The following is a 19,054-nucleotide window of genomic DNA, read 5'->3' on the forward strand; positions in this document are numbered from 1 at the left end:
AATAGTGGTGGATAATATTTTTGCATATAATGTTGCACTTAACATTATGCAAGATAGTGAGGATTTTGAACCCCGATCTGTTGAAGAATATCAACAAAGATCTGATTGGCCAAAATGGCAAGGGGCAATTCAATCAGAATTGAACGCACTTGCTAAAAGAGAGGTCTTTGGACCAGTAGTCCAAACACCTGCTGGTATAAAACCAGTTGGTCATAAATGAGTTTTTGTGCAAAAAAAGAATGAGCAAAATGAAGTTGAAAGATACAAGGCTCGCCTTGTCGCACAAGGATTCTCACAACGACCTGGAGTCGATTATGAAGAAACATATTCACCCGTTATGGATGCCATAACATTTCGATATCTCATCAGTTTAGCCTTACGTGAAAGGCTTGAAATACATCTAATGGATGTGGTTACAGCTTATCTGTACGGGTCACTTGATAATGAAATTTACATGAAAATCCCTGAAGGATTTAAAATGCCTGAAGCATATTCAAAATCTCGGGAAATGTACTCAATCAGATTACAAAGATCTTTGTACGGTTTAAAGCAATCTGGGCGCATGTGGTATAATCGCCTCAGTGAATATTTGCTTAAAGAGGGTTACATAAATGATGTTATTTGTCCATGTATTTTTATAAAGAAAATGGCTTCAGAATTTGTTATACTTGCTGTTTATGTTGATGACATAAATCTTGTTGGAACTTCAGAAGAGCTCCAAAAGGCAATTGAATATCTTAAGAAAGAATTTGAGATGAAAGATCTTGGGAAGACAAAACTTTGTCTTGGTCTGCAAATTGAACATTTAGCAGACGGGATCTTTATCCATCAATCTGCCTATACAGAAAGGGTCTTAAAACGCTTTTACATGGACAAAGCGCACCCATTGAGTACACCAATGGTTGTTCGATCACTTGAAGTGAATAAGGACCCGTTCCGACCTCCAGAAGAGGATGAGGAACTCCTGGGTCCTGAAACACCCTATCTCAGTGCAATTGGTGCACTTATGTATCTTGCTAATACTACAAGGCCTGACATAGCATTTTCTGTTAATTTACTAGCAAGATATAGCTCTTCTCCTACACGGAGACATTGGAATGGGATTAAGCATATATTACGATATTTAAAGGGAACTCTTGATATGGGTTTGTTTTATGCTAACAAAGATAGTGCAGATCTTGTTGGTTATGCAGATGCAGGTTATTTATCTGATCCCCATAAAGCTAGATCTCAAACCGGGTACGTGTTTACATGTGGAGGTACTATCATATCATGACGTTCCACAAAATAATCTATTGTTGCTACTTCTTCAAATCATGCTGAAATAATAGCTATTCATGAAGCAAGTAGGAAAAGCGTATGGTTGAGATCAATAATTTATTTTATTCGAGAAAAATGTGGTTTGAAATGTGAGAAAAAACCCACAATTTTATACGAAGACAATGCTGCATGCATAGCCCAATTGAAGGGAGGATTTATAAAAGGATATAGAACGAAGCACATTTCACCAAAATTATTCTACACACACGATCTTCAGAAAAATGGTGACATTGATGTGCAACAAATCCGTTCAAGTGACAATCCGGCAGATTTATTCACCAAATCTTTACCAACTTCAACTTTTGAGAAGATGGTATACAAGATTGGAATGCGGAGACTTAAATATTTGAAACAAGGTTTTCATCAGGGGGAGTAAAATACGCGATGTACTCTTTTTTCCTTATTAAGGTTTTTTCCCACAGGGTTTTCCTTATAAGGTTTTTAATGAGGCAGTTAGCAATGCGTATTACTAAATATGTGTACTCTTTTTCCTTCACTAGGATTTTTTCCACGGGATTTTTTCTAGTAAGGTTTTAACGAGGCACATTATCTTTTAATGAACATCCAAGGGGGAGTGTTATGAATATATTATATTATGGATGTTCATTTAGTACTCTGTTGTAAATAAGCTTCCTGAAGAAGTTTATCCATATGAGACTCCGCCATAAATATATTTATCTATTTAGTACTCTATTGGAAATAAGCCTCCTGAAAAAGCTTATCCTTTCGGTACTCCGTTATGGATAAATATTACCCATGATAGAAGATTATCTATATCTGGCACAACAGTTTAGAGCAACAGCTTACAAGCAGCTTACACAGCAGCTTACAAGCAGCTTGCAGTAGCAGCTTACACAGCAGCTTCCTTTCTTCTATAAATAGAGGAAAATTCAGTTCATTATGTACACAAGTTTGAAATCAGAATAATATATCAGTTTCTCTCTATACTTGTCTTTATTTTACAGTCTTTATTTTATAACATTCTTCTCCATTATTAGATATGCTTAGGACATGATATAAATATTAAAAAAAAGTGTTAAATATTGTAATGAAGAATATGACTTTATATTAAAAACATAACTTTATTATAATTGCCTAACATTATAAACCAAATGGAATTCAAAGGTGATGAGACGACTTTATAAAAGCACTTATGTTGTATATTAATGTGTACGTCAACTTGTCATATTTGGCCACGAACAATTATTACAGGGTCGGGCAAGAGCACGTTATAGGCAAGGGATGACCAAATTATGTTGATAGTTAAAACAACTTTCGCTAAATATAATATCAAGGGCATCAGAAAGAATTTGTGACGGAAAATAAAATCGTCAAAAATTCTAAAAAGAAAATAGTTTTGACCACATTGATAAATTCTGTCATCGTACTGTCACAAACACATCATAATTTTGTACAATTTTGCCAGGCATACATATTCCATCACAAATATGTATTTTTCTTGTAAGTGTTTATTATAGCCAATTAGATTGCATTACAAATACCACATGCATGATCCATTAATCTTCACAATTTCACCTACAGTTTTTTTTCATCTTTAATTTCATATCTGCCGACAAATAAAGTTGTGTACGGTCAAAACCGATTAATTCAGTCGTACGGACTGGTCGAGATGATAATATTTCGATCAAAAGGTATCTGCATGACGACAGGTCGAGGTCCGAAGTAAGGACGTCAAGCTTCGAACTCTAAGACCGATCAATGACAAGATCAGTATCAATATCGAGCTCATATCCAAATCGAACTACGAGTCAAAGCGAAGATTTTCGAAGATGCATAAATCGACCAACATTCACCCCGAATATCGAGACTCCAAGTCAGAATCGAGCTCGAACCAAGGCCGAGGGCTCGATCCAATACCGACAGGGCTCCGAGCCAGTATCGAGCTCACAGACAAGAGCCGTTGCAACCGCACTAGGGGAGAGAATCTTGGCGGGAATCGAGGAAAAGACAATTCATCATGAGTTCTCCACTATATATTTTTATTATTATAGATAAAGTAGGATCCCTCTACTATAAAGAGGGGAATCCTTGTAAGCATGAGCGGGTATTGTAACAAAGACAGCTTGAGAGAGATTAACATTTTTTGGGCTCATTTGCTTTGCCTTATTTATCAATATTTCCTTTTTTGTCTGCCTTATATTTCATTCTATTTGTCAAGAACATATATATTTCTATTTCACTCTACGATTTGTACCAAGTTATATCACGTATCCTTAGAACCATATACAAATTTAACTCTATCCATTTTTCGGGTAAACAAAAGTGTAAGGAAGACCAGGTTAATTGAGGTTGTAGAACCAATTCATCAAAATTATTTTTATTAACATATCTTAATTCTCGGTATCTTTGGCTAATTTGGTGTTTCCTTTTAAGGAAGGTGTACTTGTCGATCTGAAAAGTAAAAGCTCTTGTTCGTATAATGCATCATGTCATGAAAAGTTATGTGACTAGACCGTTCGAATTCCTTTTTCATTTGACACCAGAGAACTTGCAGAAGAAAGAGATAAGAGGCAGAATGTGGATCGACCGAGAGGGGAGACCTTTTTGCTATGTTTTTTTAATTGCAGTACCTCGAAAAGACATGAATGTGCCTGCTACATATACTATACTAGACCTTGGACCACGCATTAAGAAAGTACAGAAAACGTATGATCTATAGATCCCATTTCTGGGTTCAAAATAGCAACAACTCTTAGAAACTAGTGTCCAAGTTTTAATATATTATTATCCATAGGAACCTCGTTTCAGCTTTCAAGACAAACTCATGATCTACTAACAAGGAAAGATACATTTAGAAGAATGTTTTTATGTCATGCTTCAGCTGAAAAATGGACCTTGTCTTTCAGTTGTTTCAAGCTCTTCCAAGCTGATATATTGGAATATTTTTGCCACCTAAAGTTAAAGCACCACATTGATTGATCAGTAATCGAGTTTCCTTTAACTTCAATCTTCATGCTTGGATCTTTTTTTGTAATTTTTAATAATTCTACTCACCATTTGCTGGGAAATTTTGTACTTTCTAATATCTAGAATTTCTGGCATTATGTAAAATTGGCATAAAAGCACGAAAATCAGTCTCATTATGTCACAAAATGCGGTTCCCAGTTTCAAATTTGACATGCATAATCTTCTTTGCAAAATGAGGTGCCTAAATTACTAGCCTTGGCAACAGTTTGCACAAGCGGGTTCAATTGAAGCTAAAAAAAAATGACTGTATGACGGTCACGACTCAGAATCTTAACATGTCGTGATGGCGCCTAACGTGGTACTAGGCAAGCCGATTTTCTCGATAGTATTTCCAACACTTTTAACAAAAATAAATTTAAATCAGTTTTAGTAGTAAAAATTCTCATAACCGGGATAGAAATCCCAAAATATAATGCGGAATTCTCAACTATTGGGGTGTCACAGAGTACATGAGTATCTATACATCACAAGTTTGGAAAACACGGTCTATAATAGCCTGAGACCAAATACAGTAATCAAGCAGATAAGAAAGGAGAGACAAGATCTGCGAAACACCGACAGCTACCTCGGAATCTCCGGATAATTAACTGTGCGAAGAAATCAACACCTACTGTGTCCGGGAACACCTGGATCTGCACACGAAGTGCAGGGTGTAGTATGAGTACAACCAACTCAGCAAGTAACAATACTAAATAAAGAACTGAAAGTAGTGACGAGCTTCATAGCTGAGTCCGATTATAGTAATTTCCAACATAATAAGGTAGGCATACTTTCAAGTTCAACATTTAAGGCCAAAACAGTAATTTCATGTCATATTCAACTGAAACATAAGATAATGTCTCTCAGAAATTTTCAAAACAGTGACATATTACAGCTAAAGTGCAACAATAATGAAATCAAATGCATCCTCTCAGGACCACAGTCACTCAGCCCTTCCACTAGCTCAGCACTCAGCACTCTTACTCAGTAGGTACATGCGCTTACTGGGGGTGTGTACAGACTCCGGAGGGGCTCCTTCAGCCCAAGCGCTATAATTCGCACGGACAACTCACGTGCTGCACGGACAACTCATGTGCTATAGTATCGATATCTGGATCTGCACGGACAACTCACATGTTGTACGGACAACTCACATGCTATAGTATAATAACTGGATTCGCACGGACAACTCACGTGCTATAGTATGATATATGGATCTGCATGGACAACTCATGTGTTGCACGGACAACTCACGTGCTATAAAATAATATCTCACTCGGTCATAAATCTCTCCAGTCTCTCAGGCTCTTAATAATCATGAAAATCAGCCCAAACAGCAATGATATGATGCATCAATAATGAATAATAGAGATTGAGATAAAATTAACAAGTAAACTGTGATTAAGAACAAAACAATAATTTAGCAGATAATTCAATATGTACACGACCCCTATGGGTCCCTACAGCGCCAACACATAATCTAAACATGATTTGTGGTTCAATTTCTCTACTACATGGAGAATATACAGATAACAACAGATTTTTCAACTACACAGTTTCATGGAATTTGACCAAGTCATAATTTCTATGGTGCACGCCCATACGCGGGTCACCTAGCATGTGTGTCACCTCAAAACCGATCACATAACACATAGTCTGGGGTTCCATACCCTTAGGACAAAATATATAAGTGTTACTTACCTCAAACCATGAAATTCTTTATTCTGATATGCCTTTGCCTCGCGAATCGGTCTCCAAACGCTTCGAATCTAGTCACAAATAATTCGATTCAGTCAATACGAATTATAGGAGTTAATACCATATGAAAATACAAATTTTCCAACAAAATCCGAAATTGCACTCAAAAATCACCCTTGGGGCCCACGTCTCGGAATCCGACAAAAGTTATAAAATATGAACGCACATCCAACCACGAGTCCAACCATATAAATTTCACCAAATTCCGACATCAACTCGACCCTCAAATCCTCAATTAAAGTCTTTGAAGATTTCTACCATTTTCAACCCAATCTTTACCCATTTGAACTCAACAATCTTTCCACAAACCTTATTGATACGTGTATGTATAAATAATACTCTCACACCCAAGAATCATACTCTCAATCACTCATCTTTACCTAAACTCGAAATTGAAGACTAGGGTTAGAACCTTATCTCTTGGGTGAAGATCTTGTGATATTTCTTGTTGGATTTCAAAGCTTGAACAAGATATTGATGAATAAAGTATTTGAGCTTCTTCCTCTCTATAGAACACTCTCACTTCTCTCTAAAATATCAGATTTTTGCCTTCAAAATGAGCCTCAAAGGCTATTTATCAAAATAGGGTCAGGTTATAAAAACCAGAAAATGAAGCTTTGGGACAGGATCTGTGGTCGCATATGCGACCGCATAATGCATATGCGACCCGCGAAATGGACCCTAAGAACTGGGCACATTCTTCCCGAGTATGCGACCATTCTGCGGTCTGCATACTGATTCTGTGGTCGCATAATGGACCGCAAAATACTTCTGCGGTCGCATAATGGCCCAAAATTTGCTCGAGTTTCCGCTTCGTTCTGCGGTAAATCCACGGTCCGCATAACGTTTATGCGGTCGCAAAATAGACAGCAAAATGTCCTTCTTCTGTCAAAAAAAATTTCAACACTTAAGTGCATTCTTCAACCCAAAAAGTCTGAGCACCTTTGTACTAATTATTCTACCTCGGCACCACAAAACCTTAATTTCCTTAGCAAAAATTTTCCGGGGTCGTTACACATAAGTCAACATCCGGTCAACCTTTTCAACTTAAGTTCTAAACCTTGGAACTAAATGTTCTAAATTATTCCAAAATCTCACTGGACACGAACCAATTACCCCGGCAAGTCAAATAACAACTGTAAAACATAATTTGAGCAGTACATGGGAAGATGGGGTTGTAATACTCGAAACGACCGGTCGGATCGTTACAATGACAAGCAGGTTTGATCCCCTTTTTTCTTTTTAAAACAATCTCAAAACGAAGTAATCTTAAAGTCTAAAAGGTAGAAAAGATGTATCTATTTCTATTTTAGCAGTTTATCTATTTAATTTATCAAGTTTTACTTCAAGAAATTCAATTTAACAAAAAATTATTAACTCTAAGATATTTAAATAAAAATAGAATAAAAATATTTATAAATACTAAAAATAACCAATAATTAGTGAAAATAGCTATACACCAAATCGAAAACTTCAGTATAAACAAATAAATATTTCAATTTAGACTAAATTAAATTATACCGACAAATTATAAATAACTTTTACAAACATACTTTGATTTTTTATCAAACTATGAGATAGTTTTGTATCAGGAGTAACCTTAGTGAAGTAGTGACGAGGTTCAAGCCATGTGATACTCACTAGTCAAATAACTTGTTTAATAAATCAAAGACTAGTAATAGAAAGTATAACAAAACAATAACATTAACCTCATTGGAACAAGTGATAACAATTAAATACAAGAAACGGCTCAGCTTTAACAACAAGTCATTAAATAAAAATACACACATATGGCACAGCGTACCCACATTATCAGTCATACTCGCACAATAAAGACCCTGCGCTACAATACCAATCACACTCGTACGGCAAAGACCTCGTGCGAATATCAATCACACTCGCACGGCAAAGACCTCATGCCAATATCAATCACACTCGCACGACAAAAACCTTGTGCTCGCATAGCAAATACCTTGAGCCAATATCAATCACACTCGTACGACAAAGACCTCGTTCCACAATATAATCACACCCGCACGGCAAAGACCTCGTACCAATATCAATCACACTCGCACGACAAGTACCTCGTTCCATAATATAATCACACTCGCACGACAAAGACCTCGTGCTCGCACGATAAAGACCTCGTGCCAATATCCAAATAATCTGCTCAACATGTCCACATGTGCCACAAAATCATAAACAATAATGCCACAGTTTTATCATGGGTATGAGTTCATAATTTATCAATAAAATGTACAAGGACATGAAAAATAGTAAAATGCGGATAGGTATTTAACAAATAAAGCATTGTACGACTAAAAACAAGTGTAGTGGTCATGTTCTTATTGCCACAAAGTGATTAATCATGGTTCATATACAAATCATCCTCAAATTAAAGCATATTTATAGCCTAAGGTCTATTCTGGTCACAAATCACACATAGCACCCGTGTACATGCTCGTCACCTCGTGTACACGTTGCTTTTCACATAACATAAATGCGCAATTATGGCCAAATCCTAAGGGGTATTCCCCACACAAGGTTAGGCAAGATACTTACCTCATACAAGCCAAATCAATACTCTAAAAATGCTTTATCGTGCGAATCGACCTCCGAACGACTTAAATCTAGCAAAAAAATAACTCAATAACATCAAAATAATGTCATAGGAATCAAACCCAAGCGATAAAGGTTGAATCTTTAATCAAATACTCAAAGTCAACCCAGGCCCGTATCTCGAAATCTGACAAAACTCACAAATTCCGACAACCGATTCGAATACGAGTCCAGCTATACAAGTTTCATCCAAATCTGAGTCTGAATCGATGTTCAAATCTCAATTTTTCTCTTTAGAAATATTTTGCCAAAAGCCCAAAAATTTACTTTGAAATTCCATATTTTAGGTGTATAAATTCATGGGATTCATGATATATAATCATAATCAAGTGAACACTTACCCTCATAATTTGGGTGAAATCCATCTCCAAAATTGCCTTGGTCCACTCCCCCAAGCCTCAAAATTAGTGAAAATGAGCTCAAAATCTCAAAATTAGGCATTAAATACCCCTGCCAGGGCTCCTTCTTGGTGATCGCGGTCACCAACCACGCGATCTTGGTTCACAAAATTCCCAGCACGAATCTACTCTTCGCGATCGTGGCAAAGAACTCCGCGATCGCGATGAACAAATTCGAACAAACTTGCTTAACTCTTTACAGATAACCTCTAGTATAATGGTCATAATATTCTGTATAAAACTCCAAATGATAAACAATTTAATTTTTTAAAAATTAGACACAAAATTCTACAACTTTAATTTTTGGATCATCTCCAAATTTCTAAAGGATTACAAGATATAAGCTCCAGAAGTCAGCCAAATGACAACAGAAATTTCTTCTACGCGATCGCGGACAAGACCTCCATGTTCGCGATTCACAAGACCCAAACAACAATTCACTCTTCGTGAACGCGTCTTAGAGATTTGTGATCGCGATTCATACACCTGTAGCCAAAAACTAGCAACTTAATAGGGCCTAAAAATGGTATAAAACTCACCCGAGCCCCTCAGGACCCCGTCCAATTATACCAACAATTAAAATATATCGTTCAAAACTTATCCAAAGGCTCGAAACACCACAAATAACATCAACACCAAGAATCAAAAATCAAGATCTTTCTCTTAACTTACAAACCTTCAACCTTCGCCGAACGCGTCTGAATCACACTTCAACATTTCAGATCATAATCAAACTTTGCACACAAGTCCCAACTAACAAAACAAACCTATTCGAACTTCCGAAACAACAATCCGATCCCGGTAATATCGAAGTTCACGCCTGGTCAAACTTATGAATATTTCAAACCTTCAAATTGCCAACTTTCAACAAACAGAGCCAAAACCTTTTAGGAATATCCAAATTCAAATTTGAACATACGTCTAGGTCTAAAATCACCCTACAAACTTATTGAATCCAACAAATCCCGATTTCGAGATCATTTACTCATAAGTCAATCCTTGGTCAAGTTTTCCAAATTAAAACTTTCAAATTGAGAATCACTCTATTAATACAATTCCAAAACACTCGAAAATCAAAACCAGTCATGCATGCAAGTCATAATACACCATATGAAGCTACTCAAGACCTCAAACCATCGAACGAAAATGCTAATGCTCAAAACAACTGATCGGGTCGTTATAAAAACCTTGTTCTAGCCCTACAATCACACAAATCCAATCCAACATCAAACAGGGAAGTCAAGCAATGCTATAGGAAGCGATCTCAATCCATAAAGTTTTGATCTTTGAAGAATTCCCAAAAAAAATATAAAAATCAACCTGGTCATACGTGCCCGAAATCCAAAACCAATATCGAAGTCGATGAGCCATAACTTGCCAAGTCTAAATATATAATTAGTTTTCAAAATTTAGTCCAAATCGACCCTCTAATCTCCAAAATATACTCTCTTAAAGTGTAACGACCCGACCGATCGTTTTGAGCTCTAGCACGTTGTTCGGCGATTTGAGGCCTTAAGTAGCTTCAATTTATATATTATGACCTACACGTGTGGTTGGTTTCAGTTTTTAAGGAGTTCGAAGTTGATTTAGAATAATAATTCTGAACTCGAAAGCTTTAAGTTGGAAAAGTTGATCAAGATTTGACTTTTGAGTAGACGACCTTAGAATCGGGATTGAAGGTTTCAATGGGTTTGTATGATGATTCTGGACTTGGGCGTATGTTCGGTTCGAGTTTCAGGTGGACCGCAAGTGTTTTAGCACATAATGTGGAAAGTTAGCATTTTGATTTGAAGTGGACTTTGGTGTTATTGATGTCCATTTGAGATTCCGAGCCTTGGAATTAGTTCGTGTTGTGATTCGTGACATGTACGTAAAACTTGGCGTCATTCCGAGATGTCTAAGTGTGATTTGGATGCGTTCGGCAAATTTTAAATGTTTGAAAGTTAAAAGAGGGATTTGGATCGTCGATTCGTGGTTTTGATGTTATTCATGGCGTTTCGAGCCTTTGGATAAGTTTGGAGTAGGAATTGGGACTTGTTGGTAAAATTGGACGGGATTCCGGGGGCCTCGGGTGTGTTTCGGTATGGTTTCAGACCATTTTCCTTTATTTTGTGATTGTCAGTTTCTGGTGTCAGGCGTGTGCTTCGCGATCGTGAAGAAGGTACTGCGATCGCGAAGGGTAGTTTGGGCTGGCGAAGACTTTGTTCTTAGCGATTGTATGGAGAGGGTCGCGATCGCATAAGGTTGTCAGGTTCTTCTACGCATTCGCGTTGCTGGAGTTGTGAACGAGATGTGGAATAGTGTGGCTGGCCTATTGAGGGAGCTGTGCTACGCGATCGCGTAGGCAGCTTCGCAATCGCGTAAGAGTAAGTTGCTGGGGCTGGAAGTTTTGCCTTCGCATTCATGGAGCTTGGCTCGCGTTCGTATAGGTTTAGGTTGTCTGTGCATCGCGATCACGAGGGGGGTCTCGCATTCGCGAATAAGTAATTCTGGGCAAGATGGTTTGGCCTTTGCGATCGCGCGCGTGCTTCCGCGATCGCGAAGAAGGACGACTGGACAGATTGCATTTTTATTTCGGGACTTGGCTCATTTCTCTCACATTTCATTTGGGATGGCTGATTTTGGGAGCTCTTGGATGGGAAATTTTCATCATCTATTGCATGGTAAATAATTCTCACTTATTGTGAGTTAAATACATGGATTATATATGAATTTAAATACAAAAATTTATAAAAATGATGGGATTTTGGAAGAAAACCTAAAAATGGTAAATTTGGATTTTGACCACGAAATTGGACATGGAACTAGGAATAAATTTTATATTTTAGTTCGTGGTGTTATGGGTAATGTTTATCTTCGAAATTTTTTAGAATCCGAGTACGTGGACCCGGGGGTTGACTACATTGATTTTTCGAGCGGAGTTGAAAATTTATTATAAATTTTTAAATTACGAGTATTGAAGTATATTTTGATTGGTTTGCACATTGTTTGATTAGTTTCGTATCGTTCGATATCGGTTTGAGGATTTAGAGAGGCGTTAGAGCCGATTATCAGATTTCAGAGCGAGGTAAGTCTCCTGTCTAACTTTGTGAGGGAAAATTTACCCAGTATGTGTTGTATTTGCTATGTGCTACATGTTGTGGGGGTTACGTACGTATGAGGTGACGAGTGTTCGTGCGTATGCTAGAATTCATGTTTAGGTCCGGGTAGACTTAGACTCACGCCATGCCTTAATCATAATACTTGGGTTATTCTTGCCTGTTTAATTGCTTTAATTTATGTTTGTTCCTAAGATTAGACTTACGTAAAGTATTGGACTTACGATTTGAGATATGTGGTGAGCTGCTTGATTAGCAGTATAGATTACACTCCCTTTTACGGATTTCTCCCGTGTTGTACGTATTTGTCCGAAAGTTTCTTAAATTCTACAACTCACACATATATTCGTGAGTGGGATTAGTGACTCGTCAAGTCTTCAATATTCCTATGGGATCGAGCTAAACGTCTCAACAATATCATTATGGGATGGGGTTGTTTGCCTCGGTAGTATTATGAGATGCATCGATGATTCGTGTTGGTCGACCCTCAATAGTGTACACGATTATGGGATCAAGTTGAATGCCTCAAAGGTACTATTATGGGATCGGACGGTACACCACTACAGGAATTCGTGCCTTTACTCTTATGGTATCGGGCCGCTCGTCTCGGCAGAATCGTGCGAAATATTTGATAACGAGTCAGCATACTTATGAGTTTTCCTGACTTGAGATGTGGCCATTGATTTGGTGGTGATCATTATATACTCCATTTGAGGAAGTATTCGATATTTAAGGACTTTGTGTTTACTGTTCAGTTGAGGATCGTATTATGCACCTATATCTGTTTTTACTGTTTAATTACCATGCTTCATACTTGTCTACTTTTTATTGTACTTGATTTATTGGATCATTAGTAATTGTCAATGTCGACCCCTAGTCACTACTTCTCCGGGATTATGTTAGATACTTATTGGGTATGCGTTGATTTACGTACTCATGCTATACTTCTACACTAATGCAGGTTCTAAGACATGTAATGTTGGTGGTCATCTTGTCGCATGGCGCAGCTGCTGAGGGGACTTTATGGTGAGCTGCATTTTGTGTTACGATCCGCAACACACAGAGTCTCCATAATATTTATTTATTTTATCTTGTCTACCTTATATTCCAGACAGATATTGTATTAGTATTGCACTCCCTAGTAGATGCTCATGTACTTGTGATACCGAGTTTTGAGAATATCTAGTAGATGTTTATGGTTTGCCTATTATTGTCACCTTTTATTTTATGTTTTACAAATATTTTATATATCCATGATATTCTAATGCTATAAATTTTCTTATTTAATAAAAGCCATGATTTTAAAGGTAATAAAACGAATACTTAAATGGATGGTTCACCGTTGGCTTGCCTAACGGTGACGTTGTGCGCATCACGGCCTATAGTGGGAATTGGGCCGTGACATAAAGTGTAGTCAAAACTCCCAGATTTTACTTTGAAATTCCATGATTTAGGTGTAGAAATTCATGGGAATTCATAATATATAATCAAGTAGAAATTACATACTCTCAAAATATAGGTGAAATCCATCTCCAAAATAGCCTCATTCCATGCTCCAAAACTCAAAATAATGGAAAATAGGTGAAACCCTTGAAAAATATGCCACTGCCAGGCATCATCTCGCACATGCACTCACCAAACTGCAGGTGCAGAGTCGCTTCTGCGACCAAATATTCGCTTATGTGAACTCCCAGCTCACACGCCACTCTCGTTTATGTGATAAGTCTTCGCAAAAGTGGCGTCGCAGGTGCGTCCAAATCTTTTGTGTCTGCGGTCCTTCCTGAGCTGACAAATCTTGTATCTCCGTGCAGCCTTTCGCAAATGCGGTATCGCAGATGCGACAACATCCTCGCATCAACGACCTTCCCCATCATGACCAATATGCGCATCTGCACAAAATGCACCGCAAATGTGACTTCGCATCTGCGTAACCTCACTCGTAGGTGCGACACACAAGAACCCATTGTGCCAAGTAACTCCCAAAAGGTTTGAACCCATTCCGGAACACCCTCGAGCCCTTCGAGACCCCGTCCACTTACACTAACAAGTCCAAATATATTATCCAAACTTATTCAAAATGCTCGAAACACCACAAATAACATCAAAATCAATGATCAAAGATCAAAATCATTCTCTTAACTTTCAAACATTCTAACTTCGTCGAATATGTCCGAACCACACTTAGACATTCCACATCACAATCAAACTTTGCACACAAGTTCTAATCAACTAAATGAACTTATCTGGGGTTTCAAAACCACAATAGGAGCCCTATAATACTGAAGATGACTCCCACTTAAACCTATGAACTATACAATTGTTCAAATTGTCAACTTTTGACAAATAGGGCTAAAACCTTCTAGGAATGTCCAAATTCAAACCTAACATATGTCCAAATCCAAAATCAATATACGAACCTACTGAAACTATCAAACCTCGATTCCGATGTTGTTTACTCAAATGTCAAACCTTGGTCAACTCTTACAACTTAAAACTTCCAAATTGAGAATTACTCTAACTAATTAATTTGAACCTCTAGAACATCAAAACCAACCTTACACACAAATCTTAATGCATCATATGAAACTATTCAAAGTCTTAAATTATAAAACGAAATGCTAGAACTTAAAACGATAGGATGGACCCACCAAAATATATGATATACAAAGAATGTTATGCAAACCACTTGTTACTTCATAATTTTCGTCGTGGTATTGCAAATCTTTCTGTAATGGACACTTCACTCTCAGAGTGAATCTGAATTGATGGGGTCAGCGTGACTAAGATGTTGGATGAGAAAAAGAATATAATGTCAAGTAAAATGAGATGAACCGAAATATATAAATGAAATTAAATAACTTAAGCTTAATATAATGTGAAAAATAAATATCGTGAGTCGGCAACCGACTTGCAGGTTCCCATGATTTTGTTGAAGTGGTGTGATCCAATATGGGCGCCTTGAAACTCGTTCTCTTTCATCTATCAATATCACACACTGTAGTACTGGCTTTGACTCCACTATTAAAGATATTTTAATAAATCATTTATAATAAGTCGGAATAAGAGTGGGTTTTCTAGTGGTAAGTATCATTCACTTTCAATCAAGAAGTTGTGAGTTTGAGTCATCCCAAGAACAAGGTGGAAAGGAGTGAGCCGAGGGTCTGTCGAAAATAGCCTCTCTATCTCATAATAGGGGGTAAGGTCTGCCTACACACTAACCTCCCAGACCCCACTATTTACAATAAGTCCATTAAGTTCAGCCATTCTTCTTTCTTCACTGGCTTAGCTTCAATAACAAATATTAACCATAAACCCCTAAATAAAGCCTAAACTCTCTCTCTCTCCCTCTCTCTGTTTCTTCCTAGAATTACAAGATTTTTCATCAGAATTATCCCCCACGTTTAGTACTTAACTGGTATATTGTCAGACTCGGTCTATTCTCTCTACACATTCCTCCCATAATTCTTTTACTGATTCGCCCTTTTCTTCATTCTTGTACTATTTATCAGGTCTCTTGTCAAAAATCCTTCTCCTTTTCTCTTTCTGGATTCTCTTTTCTCCCCACTAGCTAATTCTTTGTTCAAGATACCATTTTTTTTCTCCACAATAAGTCACTTGAATTTCCAAGATTCTGCTTACCCATCTGCCAAATTCATTATCTTTTTCTGAAAAAAAAACTTTCTTCAAGTGAGAATATTGCCCTGTTTTAATTTCCTCTGGAGCAACATGTTGAAACTTGGGGTTTTGGTAGTAGTATTATATTTCCTGGTATATTTGGGTGATAATAAAAAAAGTGTTGAAGGCCTAGGAGTAAACTGGGGAACAATGGCAAGCCACCCATTGGAGCCAAAAATAGTGGTGCAAATGCTGAAGGACAATGGTATAAAGAAAGTGAAGCTGTTTGATGCAGATAAGACAACAATGAATGCACTTGCAGGTACTGATATTGAAGTTATGGTTGCCATTCCTAATGATCAACTTCTTACTATGACTGATTATGATCGAGCTAAAGATTGGGTTAGACGCAATGTCACTCGCTACAATATCAAAGCTGGTGTTAACATCAAGTAAGATATATTACATCTTTTATTTTCCTCCTTTCAATTCCCATTCTTGTTTGGATTTCTCTTTGCTTCATTTGTCGAATATCTGTGTCAACTTGCATCCACCTTTGTGCCTAGTATCACATCATTCTGTCAACTACTTAAGGCTTAGGTAGATAAGAAAAATTAATACTGCTAGTATTTTTTTTCTTTTTGTTAGGACTTGAACCTTCAATCTTCCATAATTTTTACCGATCATTAGAATGTACCCTTGGGTTTAATAAACAAATGTTCTTATAACTAAGACTACTAATTAAATTCTTAAGAGGTGCGCAAAAATTTTAAAAATCAAATAGTATGAACTTGATATAATTTCTTTTTCCTTTTACGTATTATGATACTTCCATGTGCAGTTGTTCCTCCTTGCGTAGCTTTCAAAAATGTAAATGCAAGATATGTGGATCTGTGCTCATCTTTATTGGTTCAATAATTTATTATTCTCAATGCTCTAGAATTTGCTTATAAATGCCGTCTTGAGTTGGCAATATATGTAATACTAAACAAGCCAATTACAGCTAACTATTATAGCAAGCCTGGATTAATAACATGCATAACATGGCAAAATGACCTCTACACGGTTACTGTGAAATTTTTTACACTGTCAGTTTATATAAGTTAAGCTCGAATTCAATTTTGTATGTCTGTCTTCTTAGTCTTGTTGCATTTTAATCTGTCTACAGATATGTGGCAGTTGGTAATGAGCCTTTTTTGACAGCCTACAACAACTCCTTTGTGAACTTAACATTCCCAGCTCTACAGAACATCCAAAATGCACTAAATGAAGCAGGAGTAGGGGACTCCATAAAAGCAACTGTACCACTAAATGCTGATGTCTATTTCTCACCAGAGTCTAATCCTGTACCTTCTGCTGGTAGATTCCGGACCGACATAGCTGAACTAATGACACAAATTGTTCAATTCATGAACAAGAATCAAGCACCCTTTACTGTAAACATTTACCCCTTTCTAAGTCTTTATTCCAATGAACATTTCCCAATTGACTTTGCTTTCTTTGATGGTGCTAGCAACCCTGTAGTCGATAACGGGGTCGAGTACACCAATGTCTTTGATGCCAACTTTGATACCCTGTATTCAGCATTAAAAGCAGTTGGTTATGGCAACATGAACATTCTAGTTGGAGAAGTTGGTTGGCCTACAGATGGTGACAAGAATGCTAATTTAAACTACGCGTATCGATTCTATAAAGGACTGTTTTCCAGGCTTGCAGCTAACAAAGGAACACCCCTTAGACCTGGATACATTGAAGTTTACTTGTTTGGACTAATTGATGAGGATGCTAAAAGTATTGCTCCTGGTAATTTTGAGCGACACTGGGGAATTTTTCGATACGATGGGCAGCCAAAGTTTCCTATGGACATTTCAGGTCAGGGACAAGATAAGCATCTTGTTGCTGCAAAAAATGTGCAATATCTTCCTAAAAGATGGTGCATGCTTAATCCAAATGCTAATAATTTGAGCATACTTGCTAATAACATTGACTATGCTTGCACATTCTCAGATTGTACAGCATTAGGATATGGTTCTTCTTGCAATAATTTAGATGCTAATGGGAATGCATCATATGCATTTAATATGTATTACCAGGTTCAGAATCAATTAGATTTGAGTTGTGATTTTCAAGGATTGGCAATGGTGACTGACAAGAATATATCTCAAGGGACTTGTAACTTTATTATTCAGACAGGTATTTACTCTGTCTCTTCTAAGGTTTTGCCTGGAATTGTTGTATTGCTAAGTGGCTTCACATTTCTTTTACTGTAGATATATTTCTGTGTAGATAAATTTACATTTTGATTAATTTATTTGCATTATAGATTGTATTCAAGAATATTATTGGGTATCTCACCCTTCAATAAAAGTTTACAGGATTTGTGCTTTTTCGTTCCAATTCTCAGCTTCTTTGGTGATTGAAATGCTCAAAATTGCCTTTTGCTATACTATAGGGACCAAAAAGCCCCCCAAGGTTACCTAAGGTCCAAAAATACATTTCTCCACTAATGCCCGTCCAATTTTAAAAAACTCTTGGCAATTTTTTCATGCCACTTTTGACCCAATAATATAATGTAGCCACATACAATAAAGGGTGGTCAATTGAATATTTTTGGAGCTCGTTTGAATTGACTTAAAAAAAGTGATTTTCATTAGAAATAGCTTTTAAGCCAAAAAACAGTAAGTTAGGGTTGTCAGCTTATTGGTTTTTGCTTGTTTTAAGCAGTTTTAAACTTATTTTAAGCACTTTTTAATTTTGCCAAACACTGAAAAAAAAAGCTAAAAAGAGCTTAAAAACTGATTTGACCAGCTTAAAAGCCAATTCAAACACCCTCTTCATCGAAAAATTATACCATGTATATAAAATATTATACTGCATATAAATCAAAAATTACTTATTATACATGTATATTAAATCTTGAACACTCTTAGTGAAATTCCTGGTTTCGCTACCGGATGTACTTTGTATTGTACTTAAACATTTGCGTTTGAGAATGTTTACTTTATTTTAAACAAAGATGTTAAGTATTTCACAATGTTGTTAAAGTTACATGTCAAAACATTTGTATTATAAATAAATATGTTATACTTATAGAGATATAGAAAGCAAAAGCTGGTAGAATTCCAGTCTATTTCTCTTGTAATAGAAAAGCTCAATGTTAGTAAGTGAAAAAGTTAACAAAATATTAGGCACTCAAGAAGGCCAAGACTTCCATATGACAAACGCTACCTTAATAGTCTATTTTAAAAATAAGAACAAACTGAATAATGAACTATTATA

The 19,054-nt window shown here is 36.7% G+C and overlaps 1 protein-coding gene across 1 annotated transcript; it reads left to right on the top strand.

Moving 5' to 3' along the window:
- Positions 1 to 15,250: 15,250 nt before the first annotated feature.
- LOC107775262 (glucan endo-1,3-beta-glucosidase 8-like) lies at positions 15,251 to 18,048 on the top strand. Its single transcript, XM_016594981.2, has 2 exons — positions 15,251 to 16,227; positions 16,944 to 18,048. Exons 1-2 carry the CDS (start codon positions 15,887 to 15,889, stop codon positions 18,043 to 18,045), a joined length of 1,443 nt encoding a protein of 480 aa, XP_016450467.1. The 5' UTR covers positions 15,251 to 15,886; the 3' UTR covers positions 18,046 to 18,048.
- Positions 18,049 to 19,054: the final 1,006 nt, after the last annotated feature.

Source organism: Nicotiana tabacum, chromosome 15 (genome assembly GCF_000715075.1).
Source record: "Nicotiana tabacum cultivar K326 chromosome 15, ASM71507v2, whole genome shotgun sequence".
NCBI lineage: Eukaryota > Viridiplantae > Streptophyta > Magnoliopsida > Solanales > Solanaceae > Nicotiana > Nicotiana tabacum.